Genomic DNA, 18,866 nt, shown 5'->3' on the forward strand with positions numbered 1-18,866 from the left:
TAACATCCTCTCCCCTCTGTTTCCTGCCTCTGTGCACCAGGAGCCTCGACCCCGACCAGATGAGCGTTTCCACAGAGTTCAGCTACCAGACCGTGTCTGACTGGACGTCCATGATCAGCTTCGACATGAACGCGGCGCCGGGGAGCCCGATGTCGCCCTCCAAACACTCCAAGGTGGGTCTGAGTTAATCATCAGAGATTACAGATGCATAACGTCAGAGCAGCTTCTATTCCTCCCTGAGGAGAGCAGATCAATATTAAACAAATACACAAAATGAATTTATTGAACTCTGAGTGCAGAAACTCTGAGCTGCTGACCATCACTCGGATTCTGGGTGATATTGATCAGCTGTCGGCTCATAGGTCAGAGTTTTGTTCTTGTTGCTTCCTTTGGATCATCAGTCATTCCTCTCTGTGTCGTTTGAGCTCAGAGAGGCTTCAGAGCTGCGATGAAGGTTTTAGTGTTTTGTGTTTTTGTCTCATCAGTGAGAACATGTGGAACATCCTGTGATCTACATCTGTGAGTCAGATCAGTAGGAGCTCTGCCGTCTCTCACAGGAGAGTGATCTTCTACACTTTTACACTTTTATTTTTAGCTGTTTTGAGATTTTCTGGTTTGTTTCTCAGGCGCCGCGTCCATGAGGTCCAGATGAAAGCAGAGAGATTATGTGTCGTCAGCTTCAGCTCTGTTTGCATTACTTTACTGGTCCAGTTTCTTGAGGCCTGGTTCTTAGTTTTTATTGTTTGTCTATAACTGTGATTTAGATGAAAATTAGTGGCTAAATCTGACGTATTTACACACTGAACTTAAGTCTATTCAGTCCTTTTTAAATAAACAGAAACATGAAGATGAGATGGTTCAGAGTTTACGTGACTCGATCAGCTGATTGATCACATTATTGTTTCATGAGCCGTCATGTTTGCTGCCAGCTGAACGTGTCATCGTATTTATAAACCGTCACTGTTGGTTTAATAAACGGCAGCACTGACGGCTCTGAGGCACATTTCCTCCAAATCTACCTGTGCAGCACTTCTTTGTTAGACACTGTTTTCTTTAAAAATCTGCAGGACATCAGAAAGTTTGAGACTTTAGAAACATAAAAACAGCAAGTTCAGACGCGCGAAGCGGAAGAAATGGATCAGAAGTGCATCCGGAGCAGATCAGCTGCATTAGCCGTGTTAGGCGGTCAGATTTCCTATGATTTTATCTTCATGGAAGCAGCAAACGGCGCTCGGCGCTCTGTGGAAGTCCAATTTTAAAATTCTGATCATAGCCTGCTCCCGACTTAGTGATGTGTTCAGTATCAGTTACCATGGTGATTAAGCCAGGAAGCAACTCTGAGTTTAACCTTGACGCGATTAATCTGACCTGGTGTTTCACCCTCTGATCAGTAAACTGATGACTTCATGTTCTCAGTCAAACAGGAAGTGACAAAAACACAGTGGGATATGTGTTCATTACTGTGGAAGACCAAACATGCTAAAATCATCAAATAAATGCAGATATTACTCAGCTCTGATTGTTGCATTTAATGACACATTCATTAAGTTGGGACTTTGTTCCTCCGTAGATCATTTTCCTGATGTCGGTCCGGACAAATATTTTATTACAGAAAAATAAAGAATATGAAGAATGTTGTTTGTGGACATAGTTTTATAAAACAGTTACTGTAACAGCGTGCTTCTCCTTTAAAATGACATGCATATAATCCTGTTGGATCCTATTGGCCTGGAGCTACTTCCCATAAACAGAAACCTGCCAAACCCGTCCTCCTGCGCTCTTTGTGTCTGTGGGAGGACCAGAAACCTACGGGGGACATAAAATGCCAAAATTACTAACAATAAACCCCCTCAGTAAATAAATGACGTTGGCTTAAATGCATAAGATTCATATTACATACAGTATAATGTATATTTCTAAGGCTTTTCATATGTAGTGTGTGAAACGATGCTGCAGTTCAGCTTTAATTAGCTCGTGTGTGAAAGCTGAAGCTCGGCGTCCTGCGCTCTTTCCTTTTGATCTCCGTTATCTTTCCCGCGTGTTTTTATTGCAGTCTCAGAGATAAGGACGTGGGGCGTAATTCACACTGATATGAGCTCAGTCCCACCTACCTGACATTGTCCTGCTTTGGGTAAACAGAAGGGCAGCGGTTGGTTGGTGGAGGAGTAATACATGGCGGGCAAAGGTGGAAGGAGAGTAATTCCTCCGGGTTTTGACACGCTCTGGATTTCAGGCCCTTAAAGCAGGTAAAGTAGCCGCGCTTCCACTTTGTTTTCCGTGGTTTGTTTCTGTTTGGATATGAACCGGAAAAACTGAGCCTGAGCTGCTGTTTGCTCTGTGAAAATATGGAAATGCTGGAAAGCTCAGTGAGGGTGTTGAAATGCTCCTCGGTCACAGCCGTGTGGTTCCTCTACACCAGACTGAGACCTAAATGATTTGTTCGTGAAGTCGGCAGCAGATAACAGGCGTCCCATTCACACGCACGCTTTAGAATGAGGAAGGGTGTGCTGCTCTCCGCCAGCCTCGTCCACACCCTCTCATTTTTACTGGATTGAGAATTCCAGCTGGCTTTCACAATATTGTCTTTTTACTGTGATGTAGGAGGCAAAGCCCACGTCTCAGAGCCGTGACACGCTCAGGTAGAAGCAGTCAGTGCTGCCCGAGGAGCAGGAAGCTTTAAGGGTTTGAATTCTTCTACAAGGTGTGATTAGTCGTCGGTTCTCGGTCAGTTTTGTGTGATTTCTGGGACCAACTTAGACACAGAACTTCTGCAGTTTGGACTCCAGGAAGTCAGAATGGTGCGTAGCTGCTTCTTGTTCTAACATGTGCTCTTTGTTTCTTGTGACAACCGCCAGCTTTGGTTTTGCATTATGAGCAGTCCGGGCTTCAAACCGGACTGTGGACGTCTCTGCTGCTCTTTCACCTGCTCCGATATTCCATGTTTGTTTTCCGGGTTTGTTCTGAGCCGTTTGAACCTGTGAGCTGTGGGGATGAAAGTTAGTTAGTCATTCAGTTTTACTGCTGTGCGTCATTCACTGCAGGTGTCTGCGTTTAGTTTGGTTCAGCTTTTCACTCTTTACACAAAAAATGGTCAAAAATATTTCATAATAAGAGAGAATAAAGATTTTAAGAGAGGATTTGCTTTAACGATGCTTCTGCTTTTGTTTGACATTCCCATAGTTCCCGACTTTTGGTATAAGCAAAGTAAATAAGCTCAAAATAGAACAAATATCCAAAGTAAAGGTGGTTAAAATGTAACAAAATGCTGTTTTAAACATGAGTGATAAATGAAAGTGAGGTGATGATAAGCTGTTATAAGAGCTTGTGTTCACAGCGTGGCCGTGTACAGCTCACCTCACAGAGAGCTGTTCCTGTTCAGAGTCACTCAGCCAGTCCATCCATGTGTTTGTGAGTAAATGACGCTGATAAGATCAAACAAATCTGAAACATTTCAGCTGATTTTAGTTTCTACAGTTTCTAAGCTCATGTGTGATAACTGGCTGCTTAAAACCAGTCAGTTTATGAAAGATCTGTTTTTACCTGCGTCTGTATCAGGATCATATTCTGTCCAAATTATAAAACATGTTTTCAGCTGAAATTGAAAGAACTCTTATTGATTGCAGTCACACCTTTAAAGGAAGGTAAATTCCAACGATTTGCGTTTCTGAGTAAGTGAGAAAGAATATTTATCTAGAAAATCTTTCAGGTATTCTCGTCTGTGACTCAAAGGTATGTCGATGAAAACACCTGCCAGTTTTCATTTCTACAGAAACGCCGTCTCAGCTCGACCGAGTCAGATTTTCACTTATTAAAGCATCAGGATGAAAGAATCAGCTGTTCGATTTATACACACACGTATGAACAAACACATCCATCAGTGTTCTCACACGGAAAAAATACAGAAATACATTTAAAGTCTAACTGCATGAAATCATGTAGAGAAAGTCAAGAGCTCGGTTTAGTGCTTCTGCAGAAATATCAAACTCAGTCTGTTAATCCTGCTGCGACAGTTACTTTACATTTATTTACCATGAATGGCTGCTGTTTGTTTTTGATGATGTCACTCCGTCGCCGCCTCCTCTCTGGCTGCCATGTTGTAGTTCCTGCTGCTCAGCAGGTGATTAGTTGGAGCTTCTGACAAACACTCGCTCCTTCTTGTCTTCTCGAGGATCGACAAACATTTAAAGCTTCAGTTTTTACTTGGAGCCAAACAACCTGCAGACTGCTCTTTCTTTTAATTGGCTCTGATTATATAACAGGATCTGTTTTCAGGGGATTTCCTTGAACTTCAAAAATGATTCAAATGTATAAAAATAGATGAAAAGGAAAAACGAGGTGATGGTGGTGGGAAAACTTTAGGCCCAGACTGTGTTTGTGTTTAAAGGAGTCCAGGACAGGCAGAGCGCACGATGCAGCTCAACCTCAGAGGAAGTACAGCAGGTTGTTTTTGTGCACATTTCATTATTAATGCAGTCTTACATCTCAGTGTTCATCTTTCCTGCCTGTCCTCTTTTCTTTTTAGAGTTCGGAGGAGAAGAAATCGATGTTCGACCGTTTCACCAACTTCTTCAGCTCCAAGAGGAAGAAGAGCAGCAGCCGGAATCATTCGAGCACCTCCGACAGCTCCGCGGCATCCCCCTTGTCTCCACGTTCGGCCCAATCTGAGCCAGAAAATGGGTTAAATGCTGAGCACAGCGACACTGTGAGCCAGAGCTCGAGCCGGAGCGCCTCCAGCAGGGCCTCGCAGGTCACCGTAGAGGCAGACCTGCCGTTTGCAGACAGTAACAGCACAGGGAGAAGCAGCGTGAAGGAGCTGGATGCAATCATGACCTCCACAGACCCTGCATCTGCCACTGAGCCAGATCTCGGTTTGAAGTCAGAAGTGGGCTTCGCTGAATCCGTGGTGGAGGAAGTGAGCAAACGGCTGCAGGTGAATTTGGAACAGAAAGTACTGAAGAGACCAGAGAGCAGCAGCGAGGATGAGGTCATCAGCCCGACCACACTGACGTCACTTCAGATCCCACTTTCCAAGGCCGTGGAGTGCCCAAAGTCTCCTAACCTAACCTCCATAAGCTTAGCATCAAAGAAAGCATCGGTGAAGGTTGGAGAGAAGGGCCACAGCACGGCGCTGAGAGGAATAACTTTGTTCAAACCGGAGGGAAAGCCTCCGGACCTGAAGAGGGAAAACTCAGGAGGACCCAGGACGAGCACTCGAATATCCACCAGCAGCCTCTCGGGGGAAAGTGCAACCACGAGAGAGGAAAAGCCCCGAGGCGAGTCTCCTGTCCTGTTCCACAAAGCCATATGGGTGGAGACACACCTGGGAGAGGAGGAGGTGGAGTGGGAGAAAGAAAGGGGTGTAATGAAAAAGGAGGAGGGCTTTAGAGCAGACTCGCCTCCTCTTTTGGCCGTACCTGTCACAGTAATTCCAGAGGACGACTCAGAGAATGAGGGAGCACCAGAGAGCCCTCCCACCCCCTCAGAGACTCCTGCGCTCAGTGGCAGCCTGCCACACTCACTCTCCTCCCTGTCACAGACTGTGGGGGAGGTCCAGACCCCCACGGAGCAGCCGGAGGGGCCGGACACAGACTCAACAAGGAGTTCTCCTCCGGTTCAGGAGCGACACCGGACGAGCTCAAGCCGGGTCACACGTAAGACTGTGAGTCTGCCTTCGAAGAGCAAAGCTGTTGCCGAGGTGCACGAGGACGAAGGCTCAACTTCAAAGAGCTCGAACACAACAGAGGCGAAACCGTGAGTGTCTGTCTGTTTTCATTTCCCTCTGCTTTTACAGCCTCTTTGATCCAGAGAAACAGCTCAGCCTGCATGCAACCCGAGCTCCGAGTTCCCATGGTGCTTTGTGCCAGAGCTGAACAATGGGGCTAAAACCTGCAGGGAGGCGCTGAAATATTCATCCAGCCACTCAGAAACAGCTTTAAGCTTCTGACACTTTACTGGATTTATCAAATGTAGGTCAGCTGTTCTGTTAACCTTTGGTGTTCATTCACTACCTCCAGTTAGTTAACAACCAGCAGCTCTCATGTTTGACCTCAGGACGCCGTGGAAACGCTCCGCCTCGGGAGGAGCGCTTAAAGTTTCTACACACGGGTGATTCTGCAGGTGGTTTTACAGACGGTTCATCCAGGTTTACTGTCATCGTGCAGGAAAACAGTGGAAACTCTGCATGTGTGAAGCATTTTTATGATTAGAGACGAGACACAAAATGTTTGAGTGATATTTGAACTTAATCAGGTCAGAAAACACAACAACATGTGACCTTTCGCATGAAGACTCGCAGATGCAGTTTTCTCTTTGGTCGTGTTGTGCAGGTGTAAACTGAGGAAAACATTTACAGCTGCTGCTCTGATGTCTCCCTGCTAAGTGTCTGATTTATAATTTTAAGGACAACACAGAGTTTTAAAAGTAGTTTTCTTATTTGCTGTCTTAAAAGTGGAAGCTTAGTCAGGCTCAGAAATTCCATCCATGTATTGGACAGTCAGGTGGATTTACCCACTGTGGGAGGGGAGAAGGGCTCGTGAGCTTAGCTGCAGGTCTTCCTTTGTCCTCGTCTTGTGTTGCTGTAATTTTTGCTCTTTTTCTTTTCTCTGCTTCACGGCTGCTTTGTTCTTTCTCGTGTCTGTTGCGTCAGCAGCTCGTTGGATCTGTGGATTTGGCAGTAAACTCTTCTTTGGACTCGTGCTTCACTGTAATAGTGCTAGCATTAGCTATCTGAGGACCCTGAGGATTCAAGTTCAGGGCTCGCAAAATTGCTAGCCCGACGTCCTGGGGCTAGCGATTTTTCCAGTCGGGCTACCGAAATCTATCTCTGCTCTGCCCGTCGGCCTATCGTTGGAAGGAAAAATATATGTCAATGCTTTTGCATTCTTTCGGAAATGTAGCTGGGTAATTATGTCATTGGCATCGGTGAGCCACTGTCAATATGTGACATATTGAAATCGCGTTTGAATTTGTGCTTGTTTTTTGCTTTCACTTTGCAATCGCGTGAACTGTGTATAGAGAGCGACAGCACTGATTGGTGAGTGACGATAATTTGCGCACCAATTCCTCTGACATCGTCTTATCAATCGTTAACTTACTATGCAAACATGACAAGTGAAATCTCCCGCAGCTTAAACATGTGAGAGGTTGATCGCGCAGAGAATCGCTGAGCGTTATGTTAGTGCGTGTGTAAAAGCAGCAGGATATATATTTTAGTTCTGCTGAGCCAAATAAGACAGGTCAGCGTGAAGAAGTGACAAAACGGAAAAGTTATGACAAATCAGACTATAAGGCAAAAAGAAAGTGCAGCTTTATGGTTTCATGGACAAAAGAATTTCTGTGGCTGCAATATGACGAGCTAAATAACCAGGGCTGCACATAAGTGGTCCGCAGGTGCGCATTCGCTGTCAAAATAAAAAACACGCACAAGATAAGAAGTTGCAACGCGTGTTTGCGTACATAAGATTTTCAGGAGGAGGACAGACATTTGTTTAGAACTCTTAAAGATGTCGAAGAAGCTCCTTTAAGCAATTACTGTGATGTTCCTCCACCTCCAAAGAAATGTCAGAAGGAGTCCGAACCACAAAAGAAGCGCGTATTCTCGGAAAAGTGGTTGCAGAAGGTGAGCTGGCTTCAAACAAATGTGCAGAATGTGCCGTGAAACTCTAGTGGACAAAAACAGCCTTTTATATGGACACAAACGTGCGCTGCAACTTCTTATCTGGTGCGCGTCTTTTATTTTGACAGCGAATGCGCACATGCGAACCACTTATGTGCACCCGTGTAAATAACATAATGTTCTGCCGGGTGTGTTGTTGGTTTTCCCTCGATTTCTGAGTCGACAAGCGCCTTTGTTACTGGGACCAGTAATTTTAAGAAAGGCCCCCATTAGAAACAAAACATCAATCAAAAAATTGCTCTCTTTCTTATTCGGGCTACTTAAATTTATTTTGGGCTACCAAAAACTGAAGAGTCCCTGCCCAACGGGCTACCTGGGATTTTGAAATTTTGCGAGCCCTGAAGTTGTAACAGTGACTTCACTGGGGGGCTGTAATATCCAGGATATCTTTTCCTTCTCTGGATATTTAGCCATAAATTAAGCCAGGATATTTTATCTTAATGGCCTCCAAAGGCACAAATCATGGTCTAAATATGCTGCATTTAATTATTTTTCAAACATTTTTTTTATCATTTATGCAACAAAGTATTACAAAGCCAGAATCTATTTTGCTATAACACTCGGTGGTTTTCACAGCGTAGGATCTATCCACTTGTGTGGAAACACAAAGTGTGTCTGGAGCTGTCATTAAATATTTTCTGTGTTTTCTGACAGATGGCTGATCCTCCAAAACAACAACGATGCTGATTTTAAGGACACAACCCTCGATCGGCCCACACCAGAAGACGAGTCTTCACCCTCTGAGGCAATCACTCCGGAAGCCATAGTTAAAGGTAAAACCGACTTGGAGGCCTCAGACTTCGATGACACTTCTGCAGCGTCAGACATGTACAAAAAGAAGCCAGCAGCTGCAGAACCAGCGGCGAGAGGCCAAGCGGCCGACCAGGCTGCAGCCCCGAAACGAGGAGTTAAAGGAGCAGCAGAAAGCCGGCATACCACGGCGAGTGGAACAAAGACCCCGACCTCTGCAGCTGCAAACAAGGCCAAGAATGTCCCAACAAAGGCAAAGGGCTCCACAGAGGGCACAAAAGTGGAAACTTCCAGTGATAATCCAACACAAAGAGACGGAGCCGTTGGTATGTTGCCAGCATTAAAAGACCAAACCCGCGCTCCCTCCGGTGCTGCGGGTTCAAAGTCTAAAATCCCCAAAAGATCAACATCAGACGCAGACGTGAAATCGCCAGTGACACCAGATAAGACATCGGCGCCGGACACCTCAGGGCCCAAACTACAAAAACAGCCTAGGACCAAAGAGACTCTGAAATCTCCAACAACTGCAGCCAGACCTGGAAGGAAACCAAGCTTTGAGGAAACCAAAGGAGGAAAATCGGGGAACATTTCTCCCACGAAAACTAGAACCGGAACAAAACTCAGCAAGGACAAATCAGATGAGGACTTTGAGTCTGTGAACTTGCTAAATGAGGAGAGAAGCAGTAAGAGTGGACACCCACCACACGGGGAAAGTCCGGACGTCAAAAAAACCCAGCAGCAGAACGATGTGGAGAGCCGGCTGCCCGTTTCATCTCCGACGAGAAAGAAGGTTGATATAACCCATAGAAGGGTTTCATCGGGTCAGATGGACTCGGACAGGCCTAAAACAGTCCAGAAGACAAGTCGAGAGCAGAAAGATGCAACAGCTGACGAGAGTCCTGGGAGTGAGACGCCGCCACCGCTGCCCGAAAGTCCAAAGAAAGGTAAGAAAGCTCGAATGCAGCATGTCGGACCAGGCGACATGAGGGGGGTTGAAGGAGGACATATGAAACCCAGGGGCAACTAAAATGAACAAGCGGGGTAGTTTGTAATGAACATTTCATGCAGAGATGAAAATACAGACTGTTTTTCATCTGTTGGATCTGGACAAACATCTGGTTCGCAGATGTTTCTGCAGAAAAACTCCAAATATTTAGGTTATTATTATCTGAAAAACAGTTGCCTAAATATGGAATAATTGCCAATAAAATGCAATCAAATAAAACATATAAAGTTAATAATAGACATGCATGTATTACACAGTTTTCCATTATCCTGTCCCAAAGTTATTTTTGTGTTAAAAATATCACCGTAAAGCTCTGATACAGTTACTGGTATTTACTCCTAATCTGTTTATTTTTTATTTTGGCGGTGTCTCTGCTCCATCATAAGATCCATAATTTCCTGTTTGTCTGTGTTTTTTGTTTTTCCCAGCAGGAAGTGTCCCACCAGTGAAACCACCCAAAACCTTTTCTAAAAGAATCCACGGTGAGAGCGATACTCCGACCTCCAGCATCTCTCCACCTCCCACCAAAGAGAAAACCGTCTCATCAAGAATCTTTAAATGGAACCAAAAAATGGCTGCAAAAGATTCACCTGAGACTTCGTCGTCTGTGAGCAAACTTCCCACAAGAGGCCAGAGAAGCTCCAATAAACTAAAACCCAGACAACGTTCCCAAAGTGGGAATTCTGAGGACTCAAATCACAACACATCGACAGAGACGGATGTAAAAGCACCTGAAAGCGTCACGGCGAATGAGCGTGACAGTAAAGACGTATTTAAATTCAAGTCGGAGGGAGAGGAATGTATTATAAAACACACCGATGAAACCAAAGTGAAAGAAAAAGACACTGGAACCAGCAGAGCAACTGAAGACATTTCAAACATCCAGCAGTTGCAAAACAGCGACACAGTTATTACAGGAAGTGCTCCGGACACAGGAGCCGAGGTGCAGTCGAGCTGCGAGATCGACAAAGCAATTCCGTCTCAAGTTACTGATGGAAGTCGAGCGGAAAATGCGTCTGTTATTCAAAATAAAAACACAACACGAGAACCGAAATCCCCGTCACTAAAAACACTGAAGCTAACAGGAAACGTGAATAAAAACACGGCACCACGAACTCACGACACAAAACAAGCTCCTGAAGATGAAGCTGACACGCCAAGCAAACCCACTGAGGGTGGACGTATTCCTGCTAATAAAATAAATGCATTCACTTACAAGCAAAAGATAAACAGCAGCAGTTTTCCTGCTAAACTGACGTCAAAGGATGACTCAGATCAGTCTAAACCAGCCAGTACAGAGCAGCGAAAGGATTTATCAAGGGAGGATCAATTAACAAACGATAGGGACACGTCCCTGACATTCAACAGGGCCTTAGCAAAAGATGTTGAAGTAGAGGAGAAAAGCAAAGAGGAGGGTGGCAGGAAACCAGCAGAGAGGTTGGGCATTCAAACAGAGGCTGTGACTGTTGGTGAATTGTCCAAGAATGTTGAAAATCAGTTGCACAAAGAGGCTCTTTTACTCGCAGGAGGATCTGAAGGGAAAGGCTCAAAACCAAATGAAACGCTCAGTGACACAGCAGAGGAAAGCACTGAGTCACAGAATAGTTGCAAAGAGGCGCTCAAGAGCAGAACCACAGAGAGAGCCATTAGAAATTCAGAGAAATCAGCACATCTGTCATCAGAGGACAGAGGTTTATCAGCTGAATCCAAGGAAGAAACACAGACAGGGGTTACAAACGCTCTGAACGAACAAACGAGGGAGGAGCACGCAATACTCCATGAAACTACAAAACAGCAGCCTGAGATGCCTTTGAAAGAAAACACAGAGAGCAGCGGCGAGAAAACAAAAGCATCCGAAGTGAAAAATGAATCCAAACTGCTTCTGACCAAAGATGAGGAAGTCGGAGGTGAAGACACAAGTCTGGACGACAAACATGACAGAGATGTAAAAGGAAAACGAACTCCAGACGTAAAAGACAAAAACACGTTCGATGCTGAAGCTGATAAAGAAAAGAAGACTTTATTGAACGTGACTCAAGAAAACAAGAAGGCGGCCGCTGCTAAAGACCAAGGTGAGGACATTACAACAAAGGCTAATCTAAATCAGGACCTTGCAGAGGTGAAAGCCTCAAAGAAGACATCAGAAAAACATATTTTAAAATCAGATACAACTAAAGAAGTAAAAGCTGCCAGCACTGAAGCTACAGAGGATTTGTCAATGCATAGCTTGGTGAGTGCGACTGAAGCTGTGAATGCTGACATTAAATCTAACATCCAGGAAGACCAAAAGTCCATAATTGTTGGAGACCTGGATAAGGACATAACAAAACCAGTCAAAGATCCAGATGATAGATTAGACCAGAAACCAGAAATGGTAAAAACTGGAGGTGAGGAGAAGATGCTGAAGAGCCCGAATATGGATGTTATTCAAGACCAGACCTCTCTAAGTACTGAAGACACCAAAGAAAAAACCAAAACCAGTGACCTGTCAGTGGACAGTCTGGGGAACGATGCAGTGACTGCAGATAATGAAGTTGAACTTCGAGGTAAAAGTATAACAAAACCAGCCCAAGAAAAATCAGTTCAAGAGAAGACAGTGGAGAGCCAAGAAAAGGTGAAAGTTCAAGAACTGATCTCAGTAAACACTAGTACAGAAGGTACCAGAGAAAAGACAGAAGTCAGTGATTCATCGGTAGAAAGCCTGAAAAAGGAGATGGGAGATATGAATGCTAATAGTGTTGGAAATGTTCCCAAAGCAGAGATGAACCAATCAACAGGTTCAAAAACCAAAGAAAAGACAGAAAACAAGGATGGTAACAAATCTGGTCTGAAAAAGCGAGTGGGAATAGTACAACCAGAGTCTGTCGTGCAGGCAGAAATCCAGATTCAAGACCTAAAGGTTGTCTGTGTGGAGCCTAAAGACAAGAATGAGACCAAGGATTCATCAGCAGAAAGCTTGGTGAACAAGCCAAGAACGTTGGGTACTAACAGTGATGCTGGAATCCAACACGACCTGAAGTCTGTAAAGGTTGAAGTTGACAACAAAGAGGAACTGACCAAATCTAAACTTCATGAATCTGAACAGAAACCAGAGATGGTCAGAGCACAAGTTCAGGTTAAGACAACAGAGATCCAAAATACAGACGCAACCCAAGAACTGACCTCAGGTGGCTCTAGTACTGAGGGTGCCAATGAAAAAACTGAAGTCAAAGTTGCATCAACTGCAAATGCTGATAATGATGTTAGCAAACAGCAGGTCCAGGCTCCTCTAACTGTTAACAACCAAGATGGGAGCATAACGAAACAAGAGAGGGACAAATCAGCAGAATCCACAAGTCCAACATCTGCTCTAAAAGCAGGATCTCTGCAGGAGGCAGCAGAAAGTCAAAATCAAGACCTAAAGGATGCTGATGAAGCTGAAGAGAAAGGTGACACCAAGGATTCATCAGCAGAAAGCTCAGTAAATAAGACGGCGGCTTTGCAGACTCATAGTGATGCTGGAATCCAACAGGACTTGAAACCTGTAAAGGCTGAAGTCCAAGACCAAAAAGGACTGACCACATCTAAACTTCATGAATCTGAACAGAAACCAGAGACGGTCAGAGCACAAGTACAGGTTAAGACAACAGAGATCCAAAATACAGACGCAACCCAAGAACTGACCTCAGGTGACTCTAGTACTGAGGGTGCCAATGAAAAAACTGAAGTCAAAGTTGCATCAATTGCAAATGCTGATAATGATGTTAGCAACCAGCAGGTCCAGGCTCCTGTAACCCTTAACAACCAAGATGGGAGCATAACAAAACAAGAGAGTGACAAATCAGCAGAATCCACAAGTCCAACATCTGCTCTAAAAGCAGGATCTCTGCAGGAGGCAGCAGAAAGTCAAAATCAAGACCTAAAGGATGCTGATGGAGCTGAAGAGAAAGGTGACACCAAGGATTCATCAGCAGAGAGCCTCGTGAGTGAGAAAGAAACTTTGCAGACTCATAGTGATGCTGGAATCCAACAGGATTTGAAGCCTGTAGAGGAAACGAGCTCGACCACATCTGAAATTCAAGATCATAAAGTTAAACAGAAACCAGAGACAGTCAGAGCTGAAAGTCAGCAGAAGACAGAGATCCAAAATACAGATGCAACCCAAGAACTGACCTCGGGTGGCTCTACTGCTGAAGGTGCCAATAAAAAGACTGAAGTCAAAGTTGCGTCAATTCCAAATGCTAATAATGATGTTAGCAACCAGCAGATCCAGGCTCCTGTAACCGTTAACATAACAAAACAAGAGGGTGACAAATCAGCAGAATCCACAAGTCAAGCATCTGTTCTAAAATCAGAATCTCCACAGGAAGCAACAGAAAGCCAAAATAGAGGCCTAAAGGATGCTGATGGAGCTGAAAAGAATTCATTTGCAGAAAGCTCAGTAAATAAGACGGCGGCTTTGCAGACTCATAGTGATGCTGGAATCCAACAGGACTTGAAACCTGTAAAGGCTGAAGTCCAAGACCAAAAAGAACTGACTGAATCTAAACTTCATGAATCTGAACAGAAACCAGAGACGGTCAGAGCAGAAGTTCAGGTTAAGACAACAGAGATCCAAAATACAGACGCAACCCAAGAACTGACCTCAGGTGGCTCTGAAGGTGCCAATGAAAAAACCGAAGTCAAAGTTGCGACAACTGCAAATGCTGATAATGATGTTAGCAACCAGCAGGTCCAGGCTCCTGAAACCAAGGATTCATTAGCAGAGAGCCTGGTGAGTGAGGTGGCAACTGAAGTTAGCGACAAGCAGAATGCAGACATGACAAAACCAGAACTGAATAAGTCAACAGAATCCAAATGTCCACAAGCTGGTCTACAACAGGGACCAGAGGCTGCAAAGACAGAATCTACAGATGACATGGAAAGCAAAACTCAGGGTTCTGTGGAAAATAAAGGGAGTCCTGACTCCAAGATCTCATCAGCAGAGAGTTTGGAAAATGAAAAGGCTAACAATGAAATTAGCAGTCAAAAGGACCAGAAGAGCACACCTGTCAAAGTTGTGCAAATAAAGAAACCAGAGACAATTACTGAACCTCACACAGCTCCAGGTACTAACAAAGAACCGAAATCAAAGGCTGTAGCAACAAAGGATCTGAAGAAAACAACTAAAGATGCTGAATTAACTGTAACATCAAGTGTTTCCATGGCTGGAAAAGCAGCTGGCAAACAGGAACAGAAAAACCTCATTAAAGAGGTTGTTGGAGTGGATGAGAAACTAAAGGCTTCAAAGATGAATGCCAAGAAAGAATCAGCCACTGTTGGTTTCGACGAGGTGTTCCTGAAGGACAAAGACACAAAAGAAAAAAGAGAAACAGATGTTCTAGGTAGTGCTTTCAAAAAAGAACTACAGACTGCAGAGAAATCATCCACTTCATCCCAAAGTCTGCAATCAAATGCAGACTTTCCTTCCAGCTGGTTAGATGTGGAATCCCATCAGAAGAAGAGAAGGGTCCACAAAAGAAGATTTAACACGTCCGCTAGTGTGGATGACCCTCTTGATCCCGATGATTTTATCAGGAACATTAAGGAAGGTGGGATGCCTTTCGCACTGCCTCCAAAGAAGCATGTTCATAAAAAGTCTCAAACTCCACATTTTGTCTTGCCGGCCATTAAGGAGGACCGCTTCGAGAAAACGTTCGATCCTGAGGAATTCCAGTTCGGCTTAAGGAAAAATGGACGAACCTTTATTGACCTTTTACCTACGACAATTCTTAAACAAAAGGGAAATCAAAGGAATGAGCAAACTCTGGAAAAAAATGCCACACCCACTCCTGAACAGCAAGCAACACTTGATGAGGTTGAAGGTAAATCTGCACTCCAGGAGGGGGCCAAAGCTGAAGCAGGAAAAGAGGGGCAAGACAATGGAGAAGAGCCTGTGAAGCTTACGTCAAGGCTTAATAAGATTTCCATCCTCTCCAGCTTACTGACCACTCGCTCCACCAGGAAGAGTACAGAGGAAGTTTCCTCTGCCTCAAATAGCACACCTTCCTCTGACCAGCAGCAGGGCATGCCCTCACTCAGAAACGTGGAAGCTGCTGATTCATCAAAGCCTGAGGCCACACACATGAGTGGGACGGGCGTAGATCAAAGCCCGGTCACAGGAGGTGGTACAGGAAGAGTTAGTGAGTCAGTCTTTAGCTCCTCCTCTCCTCCTCCTCTTGTGCTGCCCTCGTTCTCTGACATAAAGCTGCCTGAACATTTAGAGAAATTACTGAAGAAGAACAAAAAAGAAACCGAGACCTCCACAGCGCAGACGATTCAAACTAACCAGAATACAAAGGAGAGCATCGCTATGGACCAGGACCTGATAGCAGGTCTATCTAAAGTGGATCTGAACCTGAAGAGCCCTGAAGAACTTCCTCCAATCACCAACTCCATCCAGCAGCGCCCTTCAAATGGATTTCAAAAGATGACTTCAAAGCCAAAGGTAGGCACGAGACTTTAAATATCTTTGCCTGTTAGCAGGAAGGATTCTCAAAGCCTGAATGGGTTTTAATCAGCTAAGAAAATCTGCAAAGCACTCGTAAGTTCCTAGTTTATATCCATGACCACACACGCCCCACCTTCACACTGTTATGTGATGCTGTTGCAACCAAACTGTGAATCATTTACAAGTAAGGACAGGAAAGACGAACGTGTCCTCAATGTGTTCTTCCAAGATCGGCTCGTCTTCCAGGCTGACATGAAGTATTTGCATCTACAGGCAAATAAAGCAGACCTATAAAAAGAAATGTGTCTTTAAATAATCACACTGTTTGTTTCTCTGCCGCGGGCACGAGAGGAAACAGGAGCACTGGAAACTGATCAAAACAAATTAATGTTTGCTGTTGACTTTAAGGTAGAACAACGTGAGGCAAAAACACTGCACAGATGATTAAAATACCAAACTAACAGGAACTTTAACAGACTGCTAAGAGTACACTTTACACTCTGTCTTTAATATTGTATATGTGCCCCGTCTGTGGATGTTAATCTTGCTAAAAATGTAGCACGTTTACATCTTTTATTTCTGTTGACGTCTCTTAGCATGCACTGCTCCTGTTAGCAAGTCTAAAATAAAACCTAAACTAGGTTTTTACTTGGGTAAAAGTATTATTGTAACTGTAACTGTTAAATGAATGGGACTTCACTAGAAGTAATGAATGAATACTTAAAGTTGCTGTGTGAGCACTCAGGTAACTGACAGCAGGTTACTCCAGGGTGAGCCACGGTTAAAATAAGGAGGACTACCGTCCCAAACCTGACGTGGAAACCAACGACTGCCTTAAAACTAAAAACTAGAGCAGTCAGCAACGTGTTTACTGAGGTCAAACAGACAAAACGGTTCTAGAATAAAAAAGCATTCGACTCACATGGCCAGGGCCATCAGGACACACTCAGTTCAGACGACCACTCAAAGTAATATTTAAAATTCCGCTTTAAGTTCGTAACCTAAATCTTTTCCAACTCTTCTTGCAGATTCCTGCAGTAAGAGGGTTCCACAAAAGGCCTGGAAAGGTACTGCAGTGCATATCTAAACGTAGATTGAATTTCTAATGATGGATTCCAGTGACATGTCTGTCTTGATCTAGATCATCATACACGAGCATGCTCAGTTTGGAGGAGAGGCCTTTGAGCTCTACTCTGATGTAGAAGATGCCACCACCATGAAGCTGTCCCCCATCATATCAGTCAGAGTCATCAGAGGATGGTACGCGTTAGCATGCATCCACGCTTCAGTGTGATGATCACACGTGGACATAGTTAATGTCAAACAAACTTTACCATGGTAACGTAGCAGCACATTTTAACTTATCCAGGTGATGTGACTGAACTGTCCTCTGAAATCTTTGGTGCTTGTTCTGTGAAAAGTGTAGAGTTACGTGATTGTGTCTCTTTAGCTGGGTCCTGTATGAGAAGCCTGGTTTCCAGGGCCGTATCATCGCTCTGGAAGAAGGTCCTACAGATGGCATCGTGAATGTCTGGGCAGAGGAGCAAAGTCCTGCAACGCTAGATGAGATAGGTGAACCTATTCCCACAGCGCCTGTGGTCATCGGCTCCATTCGACTGGCAGTGAGGGTGAGTTGGGTTTCATTTAACCTGATTCAAAAAGCTCAGTTTTCCAGGCTTATTGTAAATAAAGAAAGGAACTGTGAAAGCTCTCACACAGTGTTATTTTTGTGTGTTTCATAGGACTACAGCATGCCCCAGATTGACCTGTTCTCAGAGGTGAACGGCTTGGGCAGGATGGCGTCCTACTTTGACGACACCGTAGAGGTCAGCTCCTATGGCATCCCTCAGACCACCGGCTCCATTAAGGTCCATTCTGGAGTGTAAGTGGAGACTTCAATGTCCTTAACTGGGAATTTGCTCTTGTTGGTGGTACAGGCTCATTACAAATCTGAGATTAAATGCCAGAAAAAGAATATGTTGTAATTTGTTTACGTTATTAGTAGGGGTGCAACGATACTCGTATCGATATTGAACCGTTCGATCCAGTGCTTTCGGTTCGGTAGGCATATGTATGAACAATACAAAATTTTTAATTTATTTGATCAACGTTCCTTCTGACGATGCTGTCTGTGTTGAGCGCTCAGTGGATCTGCGCTCGACAGTGCAGCCTAGGCGGAGTAGTCGAACGCAGATTCACTGAGCGCAGGACAAGCTAGCAAGACAGAAGCTAAGCTCGTTGCAACATGGCAAATTGAACCTCCCCCACCCTCATTCAGATCTGGCCTTAGGAACTATTTTGGTTTTCATGTGACGTATGACCCTGAAGGTAAGCGCGTCATGGACTAAAGTAAAACAGTATGTTGGATGTGCCAGCAATGCTCAATTACATGGGTGGGAACTAGTGTGTTAGCGCTGTTAGCTCGTTAACGTGTTGGCCGTCCAGCCCCACGCACGGGGCGATCCGCGGTAGCTCGTTAACGGAGATTTGCCGCGTTGTGGCGTTAACGTCATTTCAGATTAACGCTGACAGCACTAGTGGGAACACAACGAATATGACTGCACATTTACTCCGACATCATCCTGGTGCAAAGACAAGTGGAAGCAGACAAAAACAACAAGCAGCATGCTACAAACTTTAGCCGAGTCATTTAGACAGCCGTTAGCACATGATTCTCCTTATGGGGACCTGATATGTTTAATATGCTGCTGAGAATATAGCCCAGAAGAAGCGTATAGTAGAGCTTTTATTTTGGAAAGAGCCATTTCTCTGTAATAAACTCTCTTTTCCAAAGATGAGTGATTTCTCCATCAGATAGATTTATTATTTTATTACTTTGTTGTTTCAGCAACATTAAATTTAAAAACTGTACTTTTGAGTTCAAATATATATTTATAATTTTAATAAATGACAAATTAAAAAGGCATGAACATTTTTCTTGTATTGAAAAAATATCGAACCGTGAA

At 44.3% G+C, this 18,866-nt stretch overlaps 2 protein-coding genes across 5 annotated transcripts in view; one reads left to right on the plus strand and one right to left on the minus strand.

The window, feature by feature from the left end:
- Positions 1 to 18,866, plus strand: part of LOC146495648 (uncharacterized) — a 47,592-nt gene that overhangs the window by 19,931 nt on the left and 8,795 nt on the right. The window contains exons 2-9 of one of the 4 annotated variants that reach the window (XM_085143094.1): positions 41 to 173; positions 4,523 to 5,751; positions 8,330 to 9,369; positions 9,860 to 15,897; positions 16,929 to 16,967; positions 17,042 to 17,160; positions 17,351 to 17,528; positions 17,643 to 17,782. In XM_085143094.1, the coding sequence (XP_084999220.1) occupies positions 41 to 173; positions 4,523 to 5,751; positions 8,330 to 9,369; positions 9,860 to 15,897; positions 16,929 to 16,967; positions 17,042 to 17,160; positions 17,351 to 17,528; positions 17,643 to 17,782 (8,916 nt within the window). The other 3 variants (XM_085143095.1, XM_085143097.1, XM_085143096.1) reach the window with 3 other exon arrangements.
- LOC146495650 (uncharacterized) overlaps positions 1 to 18,866 on the minus strand; it is a 94,234-nt gene that overhangs the window by 18,413 nt on the left and 56,955 nt on the right. The gene's annotated exons all lie outside the window — the stretch shown is intronic.

The sequence above is a fragment of the Neolamprologus multifasciatus genome, chromosome 19, assembly GCF_963576455.1.
Source record: "Neolamprologus multifasciatus chromosome 19, fNeoMul1.2, whole genome shotgun sequence".
In the NCBI taxonomy this organism is placed as follows: Eukaryota; Metazoa; Chordata; class Actinopteri; order Cichliformes; family Cichlidae; genus Neolamprologus; species Neolamprologus multifasciatus.